Raw genomic sequence first — 15,987 nt, forward strand, 5'->3', positions numbered from 1 at the left:
AGACTCACCATCCAAAAAGCAAATAATCTGTAGCAGCTGGGTGGCTCAGTTGGTTGAGCATCTGACTCTTGATTTCAGCTTAGGTCATGATTGCCCTTCAGACTGTTGGGCTCTGTGCTGAGCATGGAGCCAGTTTGGGATTCTCTCCCCCTCTCTCCCTCTGTCCTTCCCTTGTTTATGCTTGAATGCTCTGTTTCTCTCTCTGAAAAAAAAAAAAAAAAAAAAAAAAAAAAGTAGAACTACCTTAGCATCCAGCAATTGTACTATTAGGTATTTACCCAAAAGATACAAAAAGACTGATTCAAAGGGGGCACATGCACCCCGATGTTTATAGCAGCATTATCAACAATAGCCAAACTATGGAAAGAGCCCAAATGTCCACTGACTGATGAATGGATAAAGAAGAGATGGTACATATATACAATGGAATATTACTCAGTCATCAAAAAGAATTAAATCTTGCCATTTGCAATGATGTGGATGGAGCTAGAATGTATTATGCTAAGTGAAAAAAGTCAGAGAAACAAATACCATATAATTTCACTCATATGTAGAATATGTAGAATTGAAGGAACAAAACAGATGGACAAGTGGGTTAAACAAGAGAGGGAAGCAAACCATAAGAGACTCTTAACTATAGATAACAACTGAAATTTGATGTAGGGAGGTGGATAGGGGATGGGCTAAATGGGTGATGGGTATTAAGGAGGGTACTTGTTACGATGAGCACTGGGTGTTATATGTAAGTGATGAATCACTGAATTCTACTCCTGAAACCAATATTACAGTATATGTTAACTAACTAGAACTTAAATAAAAGTTTGAGGGGGCACCTGGGTGGCTCAGTCAGTTGAGTGTTGGACTTCGGCTCAGGTCATGACCTTGAGGTTCGAGAGTTCAAGACTCACATTGGGCTCGCTGCTGTCAGCCTGTCAGCGCAGAGCCTGCTTGGGATCCTCTGTCCCTCTCTCTCTTCCCCTCCCCTGCTTGTGTTCTTCCCTATATAAATAAATAAATAAATAAATAAATAAATAAATAAATAAATAAATAAATAAATGTTGAAACAAAAAATACAATGAAATGCTTAGGAATAAACTTAACAAAGGAAGCATAAGACCTGTACACTAAAAGCTGTAAAACATTGCTGAGAAAAATTAAAGACCTAAGTAAATGGAAAGACATGCCTTATTCTTGGGTCAGAAAACTCAGCATTGTTTTTTAAAAAGATTTAAAAGTAATCTCTACACTCATTGTGGGATTCCAACCTACAATCCCGAGATCTAGAATCAGATGTTCCACTGACTGAGCCAGCCAGTCGCCCCAGAAAACTCATATTGTTAAGATGTCATTCCTTTCCAAATTGATCTATGGATTCAATGTAATCTCAATGAAAAAAATCCAGCAGGATTATCTGTGGAAATTTACAAGTAGATTCTGAAATTTGTATGGAAATACAAAGGGCGTAGAGTAGCCACAAAATTTTTGAAAGAGAAACAAAGTTGGAAGATCTACAGTGGTAGTAGTATTTAAATGGTAGTAAATCATCAGTAAAAAGGAATAAATTAATGATATGTGCAAAATGGATAGACATTAAAATCCTTATGCTGAATGAGAGAAGTTTGACAAAATGTATACAGTATGGTTCCATTTATGTAAAGCAAACTAATCTATCACAACAGAAATCAGATCAGTGATTGCCTGGGACAGGGGTCAAGGGAGGGATAGATGACAAAGAAATAAGAGAAAACCTTAGTGGGGATGGAAATGTTTGTCCTCTTGATTATGGTAATGGATTCAGAGGTGTATACCTATGTCATGGTACACTTACTGTACTTCTTGCAGATTATTTTATATTGATTACACTTCAATAAAACTGTATGGTTTGACACCAGTATTAATATTAGATGTAGTACTTACAAGAGCTAGTTAGAATTCTAAATGTGTATATTAATAGAGCCTGCAAATTGGTTTCTTCAGTGTTTTACCTGTAAAAATTGTAGTCCTTTTGCAGTGATCAAAGATATATTTTACCAGTGCTACTCCTTTCCTACCCAAGAGCCTTCTGACAGTTTTGGGTATGTATGCATCCATGTGTTCTGGTACCTATGTTCAGTTACTGTTACTAAATACAGAAAAAAAAAGGACAGTGTATTCAATTGCTTTTAGGCCTGCTGCCTCCTTGGTTTTTGGGCAGCTTGCCTTCTTTTAGACCTTTGTCAGTGAGACATGTTCCAGATCTTGTTTCATGACTATAGTCATAAATGGAAAAGTTATTTTCAGTGCTAAAAAATGTATGAAGGCTCTGAAAATGCTAGACATTCATCCAGGATCTCCAGTGGATTTGCATGGGTGGAAGAATAGAAGACCACTGGTTTACACTGTTTTCAGATAACTTTATGATCACATATATATAAAATAGTGAGAGTACTAAAATTATCTCATTTCTTCTAATGAACCTGAGATTAGCATAATTTTTAATGTAATTATTTGCTTTCTGAGAATCAAGCATGTACTTGTTAAGCTAAGTATAGTCTTCTTACTTCATGATTTAATAATATAAACACTGCTGTGCTAAATAATTACCCAACTCTTATAAGGAGAAAGCCACAGGTATCGCTTACAACCTAAAGTAATTTTGGTACCTCATTTTTTTTACTTTAACAATTTTATTTAGATGTAATTCATATACAATTTCAACCATTTAAAGTGTACCGTTCAATGGTTTTTCCTCTATTCACAGTTATGCATGCAGCTATCACCATGATCTAATTTTACTATTTTTATCACCCCAAAAAGAAACCCCATACCTATTCATAGACACTTCCTATCCCCTCTCTTCCCCCTCCCAGCTCTAAGCAACCACTGATGTACTTTTTGTACATTTGCCTATTCTGGACATTTAAATAGAAACATACAACATGCGATCTTTCGTTGACTCGTTTTGTGACGTGATCTTTTGTGACTCGTTTCTTTCACTTAGCATGAAGTATTCAAGATTCACCCATGTGCTAGCATGTATCAATCCTTGGTTTCTTTTTATTCTGAATAAAATTCCATGGTATGGAATTATTTATACATTATTTATTTATCCATTTACTAGTTGATGGATATTTGTTTCCCCACCCTGTTTTTTGGCTATTTTAAATAATGTACTATGAACATTTGTGTACAAGTTTTGAGGTTGGATGTGAGTTTTCCTTTTTCTTGGGTATATATCTAGGAGTGGAATTGGTAGGTCATATGGCAACTCTATGGCTAACATTTTGAGGAACAACCAAACTGTTTTCCACGGCGCCTACCAACTTATATTCCTACCAGCAATGTAGGAAGGATCCAATTTCTCAATACCAACGTAAAGTACTTTGCAAGCTTCATTTTACCCCATAAATTGTGGGTCCCATGTTACCACCAAAATGCAGATCTATTTTGAGGAAGTTGCTTTTTCCCACTTGGCAAAGAAGTTCCAGATATAATTTTCTTTCTCTAAGAAAATGGATTTGAACTGGTTTATCCTAAGGTAACTTCTAACTAAAAATCTGTGCTTCTCCAAATTCTTCATCTTCCAACAGAAAGAATGGCTCTTCTTATTTGCACCTTGCAGTCTGACCTAAATAATAATAATGTTTGTTTGGCAAGGAAAAAATAAAGCTGGAATCCAAAACCTGAGTCATTGTTTTAGGTAAATTATCTATAGTCTGAACTCGTTACCCTTTCTGCCTGTGAACCAAAATCTTGGCATGTTTTGTCTTCAGTTGCTTTTGAAAAGTTCAGGTATTATTTTACAATGTATGAATAATTTAGTAAATGGACAAAAAGGAAGAAATTGAACCTACTTTTTATATAGGTAACTTTCAATGTAAAAACTAATAATTTTATATTAATAAAAATATAAAATTATAATATATAATTATATTAATAAAATATAAAAATAATATTAATAATAAAACATTAATAACTTCCATCTAGGATGTTATAATCATAGTATTAATCAGTATCAATTATAATATTAAAGCCCTGTTGTACCTCTCTTTCATACAAAAGCCAAATGTGATCTATGACCTAGTTGTCACTTTTCCTCTTGGTTTAAGCATCCACCAGATTTATAAATCACACCTGTAGTGGGGTGGGGGGAGGGAAAATGGGTGATGGGGATTATGGAGAGCACTTGTAGTGATGAGTGCTGGCTGTCATATGAAGTGTGGAATCACTATATTATACATATCTGCAACTACTGTTACTGTATATGAACTAGCTGCAATTTAAATAAACTTAAAAAAAATCACAGTTGCAACCCACACATTTGATAATTACTAAAGCAATTCTCACATTGATGAGGAATCCAAAGGCAAAATAAGAAGTTTCTTCTCTCCATAATAATCTGTTAATTTAGTGGTTAATATTAGACTATGAAATTTAAGAGAGAGGCAGCATAACAAAAGAGCATAGGCTTTGGAGTTTAGATAGAAAATAGAATTAAATCCTGGCTGTGCCATTTACCAGCTGTACAACTTTTGGAAAGTTTCTTACCTTCACTAAAACTCAGTTTACTCATCTGTTAAATAGGATTAATAGCTCCCACTTCATTGGGTTGTTGTCAGGCTCAGTAATGCATCAAGTACAAAATCTGTATCGATGAATTTAGGGTGTTTTTTGTTTTTGTTTTTTTACCTGAAAATCTTTCTTGATGGCTCAGCATTTAAATATATATTACTTCCTGATCTAGAAGTGTGTCTTTTAAAGATTTAATGTTTCTTTGTTTTTGAGAGAAGAGAGAGAGGGAGAGAGAAACATGAGCAGGGGAGAGGCAGAGAGAGCTGGAGACACAGTATCTGAAGCAGGCTCCAGGTTGAGCGTCAGCACAGAGCCAGATTCAGGGCTTGAACCCACTAACCGGGAGATCATGACCTAAGCTGAAGTCGGATGCTTAACTGACTGAGCCACCTAGGCCCCCTTAGAAGTCTGTCTTTGATTTAGGTCAGTACGGATGTGCTTTAATAGAGCCTGTTTGAGAACTGATTTCATAGCCTGTGATCTTTTTCTGCCATTAGATTCAGATTTTTCATACATTTTTTTTCTTCTTAGCCTACAGGGTTATATTTTCATTAATCCATATTCAATTTATTCCTAGGTTACCTTGGGCACATTTTTCTTTTCCTTCTCTTCCTCAAAGAAAGTAGAAATTTAAGAAAACAAGAAGATTTGGAGAATGTAACAACCAATGATCATTATTGCTGGCAAAAAGAACTTGAATTTGAAAGCTCTTGGAAACAAGGATCCTTGATACAATTATGATTATTATATCTATCAATTTTCTTGGGGCATGTCTTTAGAGAGACTAAAATCAATTTCAATTTGTATTCTATTTATGTGCTCTTCCATGTGTATATCTCAAGGTAGTTATGATTCAGATAATGTACATAATACTCCTGTGAAACTCATGGTCCAAAAACATTAATTAACTTAATTTACAAGTAGGTAAACTACAGCCTAAAGTGGTTGGGTTGCTTTAGGCATCTGGACAAGTCTAGGGAATTTACAGCTGCCAAACAAGGCTGGTTTAGTTAATATTGTTTCTCAGAAACGAGTTCTGAAAAGGAGAAATCTTTTACTATGCTAGCATGTCCCCAGTGAAACCTTTAGTTTTTTTTCTCCCTCAGCTAGATTCTTCATTTATTTACATGAAAAATGTTTGGAACTTTATGCCCCACCCAAATCCTTCTCTTTAATGCTAATTAATATCCTTGTTTTGTGTGTGTGTGTGTGTGTGTGTGTGTGTGTGGTGTGTGTGTGTGTGTGTGTGTGTGTGTGTGTGTGTGTGTGTGTGTGGTGGCAGGTTCCTTTTTAAGCTATTGTCATAATTTTTGCCTCCTAGCATTCTTTTTTGCCAAAATACTTAGTATTTAACTATTTTTATGCTGATAGTATAAGGTTGCATTCAGTAGATTTCTTGCTATTATCTTTTGACCTAATAAACTTGCTGTAATGCCACATTGATTTTCTTATGTATCTTCATAAATGTAATTTTTAAACCCTCTTCAATTCTGGATTTATGTACTCCCTAACAAAGAGCTGAGACCTCCTAAATACCTCTTGACTCTTTTCTGTATATCCTTGGAGACAATGTCTTACTCATTGCTACTCAGTTCACTGGACCACCATAGTGGCTTCTATAATTTTATTCTGACCATATCAATATGCTGCTTAAAATCTTTTTTTTTTTTTCCTGCTTAAAATCTTTTAATGTCTCACCCTGACTCAGAATAAAATGTGATCTCCTTTGCTTGGTATACCATGCCCTTCCTGGTCTGGCATCCATCTATTTCATGGCCCTCATGTAATCCTTCCTACCCTGGAGTCTAGTCATACTGAAATACTCTCCATCCTTTATGCCTCTGCACATGCTGTTCCCTTTACTAGGAACATCAGTCCTTACCTTATATCTAAACTTTTTAGAAAAAAGTTCTAAAAACAATTTTGTTTTCTATCAGTTTAACTCTTTCATCAAATTGATCACATATTTTAGGAGGTAAAGAGTTAAATAATTCAGACATTTACTGTAATCTTAATGTTTTTAGTAGTCTGATCACTAGTAATATGAAAAAATGTTTTGTGATTTTTTTCATTTGGCTGCTGAAATACAGAAATATCTTAGCTCCACCACCCTTTTTCCCCTGAACCTTGTGAGACACACGACGAGTAACAAACTGGAGCGTAAAATTCCATAGATGAAAAATTTTCCCCAAGTGAGAAACTAGCCTTTTTAATGACAGTATATGTCTAGAGATATCTAGACAAACATACAGACATTTCAAAGTCTATACATAAAAATCTATATTAAAGTCTATATTAAAGAATTTTACACACAGAATTTTAATACTGGTGTAAGAATGTCTCCTCAATATCCTATAGTTCTAATATTTGCCTCAGTCATTTACTAAAAACTGTATTAATGGCATAAATATTACATAGAATAATTTCCAGTATTTTGTATTTTATACATTTTTATACCTTCTTCTCCATTCCATCAACTAAAGATCCATAGTTTAACACAACTAAAATAGTTTATATATAGTTTAACATAACTAAAATCATTGCAGTGACAACAGTATTTAAACAATGGTTGGGACATCTGGCTGGTTCAATCGGTAGGGCAACTCTTGATCTTGGGGTCATGAGTTCAAGCCCCACATTTGGTGCAGAGATTACTAAAAAAAATAAACTTAAAAAAATAATTGTCAATTTTTTCTGTAACTTTATGCATGTATCTATGGAAACCACTGATATTCTATGCTCTTGAATATATTCTATTAATGATAGCTGAATATTTTTATTTTAGAGCTTAGGGGCTGAATGATTTACAAATAGACTTGTCCCTTCATGTGTTGCTAATGTTATCTCTCTTGTCCTGGCCAGTGCATTCTAGAATGGGAGTTCTGGCATATACCCAGGGCCAGAGCAAGCAAATTTTGCTTTAGAAGTTCAACAAGCACTAGGACAATTGGGAATCAGAGTTTAGAAAATACAGTTTCTTTCTCTTTCCTTCCTTTCTTTTTTTCTCTTTTTCTTCCTTCCTTCCTTCCTTCCTTCCTTCCTTCCTTCCTTCCTTCCTTCCTTCCTTCCTTCCTTCCTTCCTTCCTTCCTTCCTTTCTCTTTCTTTCTTTCTTTCTTTCTTTCTTTCTTTCTTTCTTTCTTTCTTTCTTTCTTTCTTTCTTTCTTTCTCTCTCTCTCTCTCTCTCTCTCTCTCTCTCTCTCTCTCTCTCTCTTTCTTTCTGAGTGATTGAGTGTGTGAGTAGGGGAGGGGCAGAGAGGGAACTCCAAGCAGGCTCCAGCACAGAGCCTGACATGGGGCTCAATCCCAGAATCCTAAGATTGTAACCTGAGCTGAGATCAAAAGTCAGATGCTTAACTGACTGAGCCACCTAGGTGCCCCAGAAATATAGTTTCTTAAGAAAAGGTGCCCAATTGGTATGCTTGGGTGGCTCAGTTGGTTAAGTGTCTGACTTTAGCTCAGGTCATGATCTTGTGGTTCGTGGGTTTGAGCCCTGTGTTGGGCTCTGTGCTGACAGCGCAGAGCCTGGAGCCTGCTTGAGATTCTGTGTCTCTCTCTCTGCCCCTCTCCTGCTCATACTCTGTCTCTCTCTCTAAAATAAATAAATATTAAAAAAAAACCCTATTAAAAAGAATAGGTACACAATCAAGTGAAATTCAATAATCGTTCTGTAATTATGCACCGTTACTAATAAACTTATTTTTTCATGTGTGATTACTATTTGTATCTTATGTATTTGCTACATTAGTATTGTTTGTTGTGTTTGAAATTTAAGTGCCTAAATATATGCTATTACAGTAAACCGATACATTTAATTATGTATAAGTCATACAAATAACAGCTATAAGTATCTTAATTATTTTTTATTTTAGTCCTTGTGCTAGCCTTTTCACATAAAGCTGTATACAAGGAATCTTACAGAATAGAGATCTAATAAATGGGATCTAATGTAACCTACCTTCTTCCCCTCTACCCTTCTTTTGTGATAAAAACACCTTCTGATCTTTTTTGTCCTATCTGGATTGATATGCAGAGTTAGTGACTAAAGAAAGACATATTTATGTGGTTTGTTTGTTTATTTATTTGAGAGAGAGAGAGAAAGAGGGGGAGAGGGGCAAAGGGAGGGAGGGAGAGAGAGGGAGAATGAATCCCAAGCAGGCTCCACCCTCAGCGTGGAGCCCAACGTTGGGCTCCATCTCACGACCCTCAGATCATGACCTGAGCTGATATCAAGAGTCGGACATTCAAGCAACTGAGCAACCCAGATGTCCCTATATTTATGTTTTAAACAAGATAAAAGAAATGGGAAAACCAAAAATATTCCGATATTTAATTAAACTATCACAGAAATCAAAGTTGTATAGAGACACAACTATGTGTCTATACACAACTATGTATATTTATATATACCCATACAACTATTTACAAATATGTAAACATATATACAAAGACTAGAAAGGAAAATACAGAAACATATGTTAGGGTATTGGGGGGATTTTTAAAAAATTAATTTGTAATATACACCACAAAACATTACACTGAGATAGGACTATTTTAATGTCACAGAATCTTATACAAATGAATTTGTTCAAGAGCTTCTCTGTCAATATGCTTTTCTGGGTATACATCGTAGTTCAATGGTACCTCTTCAACCCAGGGAGATAACTGTATATTAATCTGGAAGAGAAAGATTATAAAAACACATGTAAACTGCAGAATGATCCTGTTCTCTGGAACTCAAGAAATCATGATGAACTAAGTAACTGAATACAAGAGATTTTTTTTTACAATGAGCAGGACTAAGTTTACATAGTGTTATATGAACAATATTTTTAAAGTTTATTTATTTATTTTGAGAGAGACACAGAGAGTGCAAGTGGGGGAGGGGCACAGAGGGAGAGAGAGAGAATCCCAAGCAGGCTCTGTGCTGCCAGTGCAGAGACTGACGTAGGGCTCGAACTCATGAAACCATGAGATCATGACCTGATCCAAAACTAAGAGTCAGACACTCAACTGACTGAGCCACCCAGGTGCCCCTCATATGAACAATTCTTTGCTGTACTACATGGCAGGTCTGTGGATTCAGGATTTAATTTACTATGATTTTGGAACTTGAAAGAAAAAAGAAAATGCAGAATAATTGTTTTAATGTAACTAGTTTAATAATTATTATTAGGTTTAAACAATAAAAGACTAGAACAATGAGAATACACAGAGAACAGAAAAAACTATTCATACATACACAGTGATGGTGCTAAGGGACTGCATGAGAGGGGCTAATCTACCGCCCCCCCATAACTTTTATCTGCTCCCCCCACCTTCCTCTGCATTGTAAACTTGAGTCTCCATGGCACAGAAATTCTAGAGACACCAATGAATATATCTGGTTAAAGAAGATTCATTAAACAAGAAAGCAATAAAGTTATTAAAAAATTTATGTATAAATTTATGTATGAATACTTATGTATTTTTAAGTAATAATTTCCAGTGGTTATCTAGACAGATTTACATATTTAGCGTGAAAATAACTATTTTGTTAAGTGAAAATTCACCAAGTTACTTCAAATCTATATAGAAATAATAAATTGGAGACCATATATTTAAAAGACACATTTTTATAAGTATGGAAAAGTATGGCAGGAGTATACCACTCATGAGATGGGTCTCTCCGGAAAAGAATTAAATGGAGGGAATGGGGAGATTAACATCTTTTTTTTTAATATATCTCAGGATTATTTCCCTTTTTATGGCAAACATGAATTACTTTTGTAATTTAGATGATTAACAAAAAGTTCTTACAGTATTATTGATGATTGTTTAGTCTTTTTTTAAGGAAGAAATAGATACTTAAATTTGGAGGGGCGCCTGGGTGGCACAGTCGGTTAAGTGTCCGACTTCAGCCAGGTCACGATCTTGCGGTCCGTGAGTTTGAGCCCCGCATCAGGCTCTCTGGGCTGATGGCTCGGAGCCTGGAGCCTGTTTCCGATTCTGTGTCTCCCTCTCTCTCTGCCCCTCCCCTGTTCATGCTCTGTCTCTCTCTGTCCCAAAAATGAATAAAAAACGTTGAAAAAAAAAAATTGGCAATGCTTATAGGTAAGGAAAGCGCTACTAAAAAAAACTATAGCACTCCATTATTGAGAAATACAACAGTATCTTTCATCTGGGGATCTCTAAGAACTTTATAAATACTAATGAATCTTTATATAAAGGTCAATTTATTGGGTTGAAACTTAGTAAGTATGGGCCTTATTTATTTTATTTTTAAAAATCTGTCCTTTTCAAAAAAATGTTTATTTTTGAGAAAGAGAGAGAAAGCCTGTTGGAGAGGGGCAGAGAGAGAGGTAGACAGAGAATCCAGAGCAGCCTCCACCCTGTCAACACAAAGCCAGACATGGGACTCAAATCCATGATGAGATCACGACTTTAGCCAAAGTCGTATGTTCAACCTACTGAGCCACTCAGGTGCTCTGGGCTTATTTTATACGGAGAATCTGAGGAACAAAGAAGTGGACTGCATAAGATTCCAAACTACACAGAGTACATGGACCTCCAATCTGCATATCTTATTCTAGAAGCCTTGAACAACTCTTCCTTTTGTTCTAAGGGAAATGTTATGATGTGGGTGTTCTAAGTTTCTTACAAACATTTAAGAGCATTTGTTAACCTAAAACTGTAACCCCCCAGTTGGAAAAACCAGGTGGAGAAGCAAAGGAATCAATACCAAGATAAGAATTATAATTTCTGAGCTCTTGAGGTCAATGAAAAAACTACAAACCAGTTCTTAAGCCATAGGCTTTTGCATTCTTTCAATCATATGTCACTATATCCAGAAAAAGCATTTCCAGAATATTGTAATAGCTACCAGAAAAAAGTAGAAGAGGGGCACCTGGGTGGCTCAGTCGGTTAAGCGGACAACTTCGGCTCAGGTCACGAGTTCATGGGTCTGAGCCCTGAGTTAGGCTCTGTGCTGACAGCTCAGAGCCTGGAGCCTGCTTCGGATTCTGCGTCTCCCTCTCTTTTTGCCCCTCCCCTGCTCATGCTCTGTCTCTCTAAAATAAATAAAAATGTTCAAAAAAAAAAAAAAGAAAAAAGTAGAAGAAAAATTTTGACAATAAAAATGCTGGGAAAGAGGCTTACATACCTGAAGACTTGAGAGAGAATCTTCAAGGCTTGGTACTGTTACTAATAAGGATCCTTGTTTCCTTACATTATGGCTGATATATTCCCAGGCTCTGCAACATATTAAAAACTTATATTTTAGGTTTTACCAGATACTGAACACATAAAAAAAAAAAAGAAAATGACAAGAGAAAATGCAGCAGAAGCAATACCTAGAAATCCAGGTGGGCAAAAGTGTTTGCCTGCAGGAAATAGGATTATAGCAGCAAATTAGAAATTGGGAAATTTTTCAGTTCAGTATTGAAGAGATTTAGCAGATGGGGATTTGTGTTACTACCAGGTACTGTAAGGCAAAAACTCAGTTCTCAGGACCAATACACAAGGTAAAGGTGGATCAGCAGTTAACGCCCCTTAAACTCTTGATGAAGTGTGTCAAAACTGGATCTGCGGATGGAAAAGGGCTGGGGAGAGGCAGAGAGGGGAGAAGGGACGTGGAGAAAGGCCACAGAAGCCAGAAACCAAGAAAAAGCTAACAATAAAGCAGAATATGTAGATTACATTTTTAAAAATAACATCAAGAGTGAAATCATACTTTATTTGGTTGTCAAAAATATTTAATGGAAAGACTTCTGGACAATATGGTTTAGTGGGGCCAGCCTGGTTGAAAGCACGACGAAATACCATGTACATATGTATGTGCCAGAGGGCAACACCTGAGCAGTTCTGACTCACTTTAATGCAGACATGAACTGGATTCTCACGTACACGAGTCTTGACAGTGCACCCCGCTACTGGGGAGCGATGGTCAGCAAAGCAGGGATGGGCATCCCTTGCAACAGGCACATGGGCAGCAGTGTCATTTGTATTTATTTTAGTTACAACAATTTATTAGGTTTAGTATTCTGGAGTTTATTAGGCAAAATGATACAAATGTTCTTTTTTCTTAGGCTAGATCTAAAATCACGTAGCAGTGCTTGATAACAGCCCCTGTGCTTGGGTTAGAGCTATTGTTTTGATGTGGTGCCTTAAAAATGATGTATTTTACAAGTTTATTTAATAAGAATGAAGAAGTTGAGTAAATTGGCACGGTTGGTCATGGGTCTCAAAATACTGGTAAGCTGTCACTGTAGGAGTTGTATCTGTTTTACCTAATAAAAAAATGCACTGAGGTACCTTTGAAACTAACAATTACTCTACAAATCTGGGGTGTTACCCTGCAATGAGATCTAACTTATTCTGAAGCCTCAGACTTTCCTGAGTACACATTTTCTATTATTATGATATATTTCTGTTTTCTCTTATATACTAACTCCTATAGCAATATCATCCCACTTGTCCCAGATTCTAATTAAGACTACAAGTGTTTGGAGGCTATATGTAATGCCATCTGTTCCTTTTCACTTAGTACAATACAGAATTAATACAGCTAAATGATCAGTTTCTTCAGAATGATTCCAATGTCAGAATACTTTACTATGTGTTCTAAACATTCTCTTATATACTGTCATTCATGACTATAACCTGCATATATTAGATTTCATTGCACTAGACTAATTTAGGAGAAATGACCGAACCAACATATGTGGCCAAAACCTATTCACTGAACAATGAGAGTTTGTGACTGAATGTACCAAGAAAGCTTTTAAAACAGCCCAAACATTCAGCAGTATTTCCAATATCAAGTTCACCAGTAACTTTCACCAGTCTTCAGTAGTCTAAATCTTTCTACAATGCATCTCCAAAGATTTTAAGGTGTTTTTCTCTTTTAACTTCTTGTACAACATAAACCTGGTTAATATTTCATTCTCCAACAATCATGTAATGTTTTGGCTACTGGTCATTAACTTAAAAAGGTAAAGAGCTAATCATACTGTGTCCACTGGAAATTAAGTTTAAAGAAAGCACCATTATTAAAACAACTTTGCTCATGTTGTGTTTCTGGTCTTTAGCCTGTGACCAAAAACTGTCACTCATTGTGGCTGAGCTTTGACTATATGATTAGCTTTCTGTTGAACTAGTTTCTTTCTTTCTTTTTTTAATGTTTACTTATTTATTTTGAAAGAGAAGAATGTGAGCAGGGGAGGGACAGATAGAGAGGGAGAGAGAGAATCCCAAGCAGGCTCCACAACTGGCACGGAGCCTGACGATCCCACGAACCATGAGATCATAACCTGAGCTGAAATCAAGAGTAGGATGCTTAATCATTGAACCACCCAGGCGCCCCTGAACTAGTTTCTTTTTAAAATATTTAAATTGTTAGGGGCGCCTGGGTGGCGCAGTCGGTTAAGCGTCCGACTTCAGCCAGGTCACGATCTCGCGGTCCGGGAGTTCAAGCCCCACGTCGGGCTCTGGGCTGATGATGGCTCAGAGCCTGGAGCCTGTTTCCGATTCTGTGTCTCCCTCTCTCTCTGCCCCTCCCCCGTTCATGCTCTGTCTCTCTCTGTCCCAAAAATAAATAAACGTTGAAAAAAAAAAAAAAATTTAAATTGTTAATTTCATAGTGACCTTAACCTACTAGTAATGGGTATGGATATATGTATATATTTTTTAATATGAAATTTATTGTCAAATTGGTTTCTATACAACACCCAGTGCTCCCAGTGCTCATCCCAACAGGTGCCCTCCTCAATGCCTGTCACCCATTTTCCCCTCCCTCCCACCCCCCATCAGCCCTCTGGATATATGTATTTGTGTGTGTGTGTGTGTGTGTGTGTGTGTGTGTGTGTGTGTGTGTGTGAGAGAGAGAGAGAGAGAGAGAGAGAGAGAGAGAGAGAGAGAGAGAGAGACAGGGAGGGAGGGAGAAAGTTGGGGGCAGGGTGAAGGTAAAAGGTAAAAGGGTGGCAGGATGAAGAGGTTTAGCCATTTGAGAGTCCACTTAGTAATAACTATTTATGGTCTGTAACTATATGCCTTTTTATTTCTCTGCAGTAGAAACCTTATTGATACACTAATCCAAACATTTGTGTAATTCCCTTTCATACATATGGAAAGGAGCTTTCCTGCATCTAGAGTACACATATGCCATTATGATAAATAAAAAGCCAGCAATCCTAACTAGCCAGAAAAATCAGTGTCTCAGACTATGGACCATAGGAATTTTGCAATTAGAGGAACCTACTGGTCCTGATGGATCAAAAAACATCAAATTGTGGCAGAGAAGTCAAAAAAGTGGTAACAGATTTGCTGATTTTTCCATTACCCGAAGAGTGGAATAACTCTAGGAACCAACTATTACCACCTTAAAAATATTTTTAGTTTGATAATTAAGCACTATTTTGGTGAATATTCTTATATCTTGCTTTATACTCACAAAAATTAATTCCCATCATTTTGTGATAGAATAGCACATGAGATGTTTTTTCAAAGAAAATAAAACAAAAGAGTAAGTATAAACGCGCACTGGGAATAGATATTTTATTGCATCTGTGATTGCTAAGCAGGTGCTTGAGTCATGATATAATTTTATATATACCCTCCCCCCTGCAAATTAGATGTGATATTCTACAAAGTTAGACAATCAAAGTTTATTTTTATTTCATACATAATGCATTTCCTTGTTAATATAATCTTGTTGAGGTTGTTTTAAAAAATAGTTTAATATGAAAGTATTTCTACTTTATCAATCCTTTATTTTTTTTAAAAAAATATGTATTTATTTAAGTAATCTCTACACCCAATGTAGGGCTTGAACTCATAACCCCAACATTAAGAGTTGCCTGATTGACTGAGCCAGCCAAGAGCCCCACTAACCCCTTTTTATACTTTGCTGAATATAGTTTAACAGATTCTTGCTTGAATAAATAACATACCTGGCCTGTTCTGCTTCATCAAGAAAATATTCGAAGACGTTATTCATTATAATAACATCAGCATTTTGCAGAAGTGAACCTTGGGTACAGATGTCTGCATGAAGCACCTAAAGAAGAATGAGTTCATTTAAGAAAACAAAGATACCATATCATATAACCAAAGAAGAAATATTTATTGGTTCAATGATGTTGTTGAGGCAATATGAGAAGTTAACCTACTTAAAATGGGAGAAAGAACAGTATATTTAATAGTACTGTCTAGGGGAGATACTTGGTATCTAACGAAAACCATAAACTTGTGAAAATTTGTTTCAGATGGATTTATTTATACATATATACATATATAAAATTTATTCATATAATTATAGTCTTTTAATCTCCAGTTCAAAGCTTTTTCTCACTATGATTATATCATTAATTGTTAAGAGTCAAAGGCCCTAGGGTCAAATTCTGGCTCCATCATCAATGGAGTTTGTATACTTAGGCAGTCAGTATCCTCATAAATAAATT

General features: G+C 36.0%; 1 protein-coding gene across 8 annotated transcripts in view; it reads right to left on the minus strand.

Annotated features, from left to right (window-relative positions):
• Positions 1 to 147: 147 nt before the first annotated feature.
• Positions 148 to 15,987, minus strand: part of LOC101083598 — a 51,849-nt gene continuing 36,009 nt past the window's right edge. For 4 of the 8 annotated variants that reach the window (XM_019832926.3, XM_019832923.3, XM_045059792.1 and 1 more), the window contains exons 6-8: positions 15,478 to 15,584; positions 11,691 to 11,781; positions 1,353 to 3,607 (exon numbers count right to left, since the gene is read on the minus strand). In XM_019832926.3, coding sequence (XP_019688485.1) covers positions 3,422 to 3,607; positions 11,691 to 11,781; positions 15,478 to 15,584 — 384 coding nt within the window. In that variant the 3' untranslated portion in view covers positions 1,353 to 3,421. Of the gene's footprint in view, positions 203 to 1,352; positions 3,608 to 8,865; positions 9,227 to 11,538; positions 11,599 to 11,690; positions 11,782 to 15,477; positions 15,585 to 15,987 lie in introns of those variants that run through there. The other 4 variants (XM_003987585.6, XM_045059790.1, XM_045059793.1 and 1 more) reach the window with 3 other exon arrangements.

Source organism: Felis catus, chromosome B3 (genome assembly GCF_018350175.1).
Source record: "Felis catus isolate Fca126 chromosome B3, F.catus_Fca126_mat1.0, whole genome shotgun sequence".
NCBI classification, from domain to species: domain Eukaryota; kingdom Metazoa; phylum Chordata; class Mammalia; order Carnivora; family Felidae; genus Felis; species Felis catus.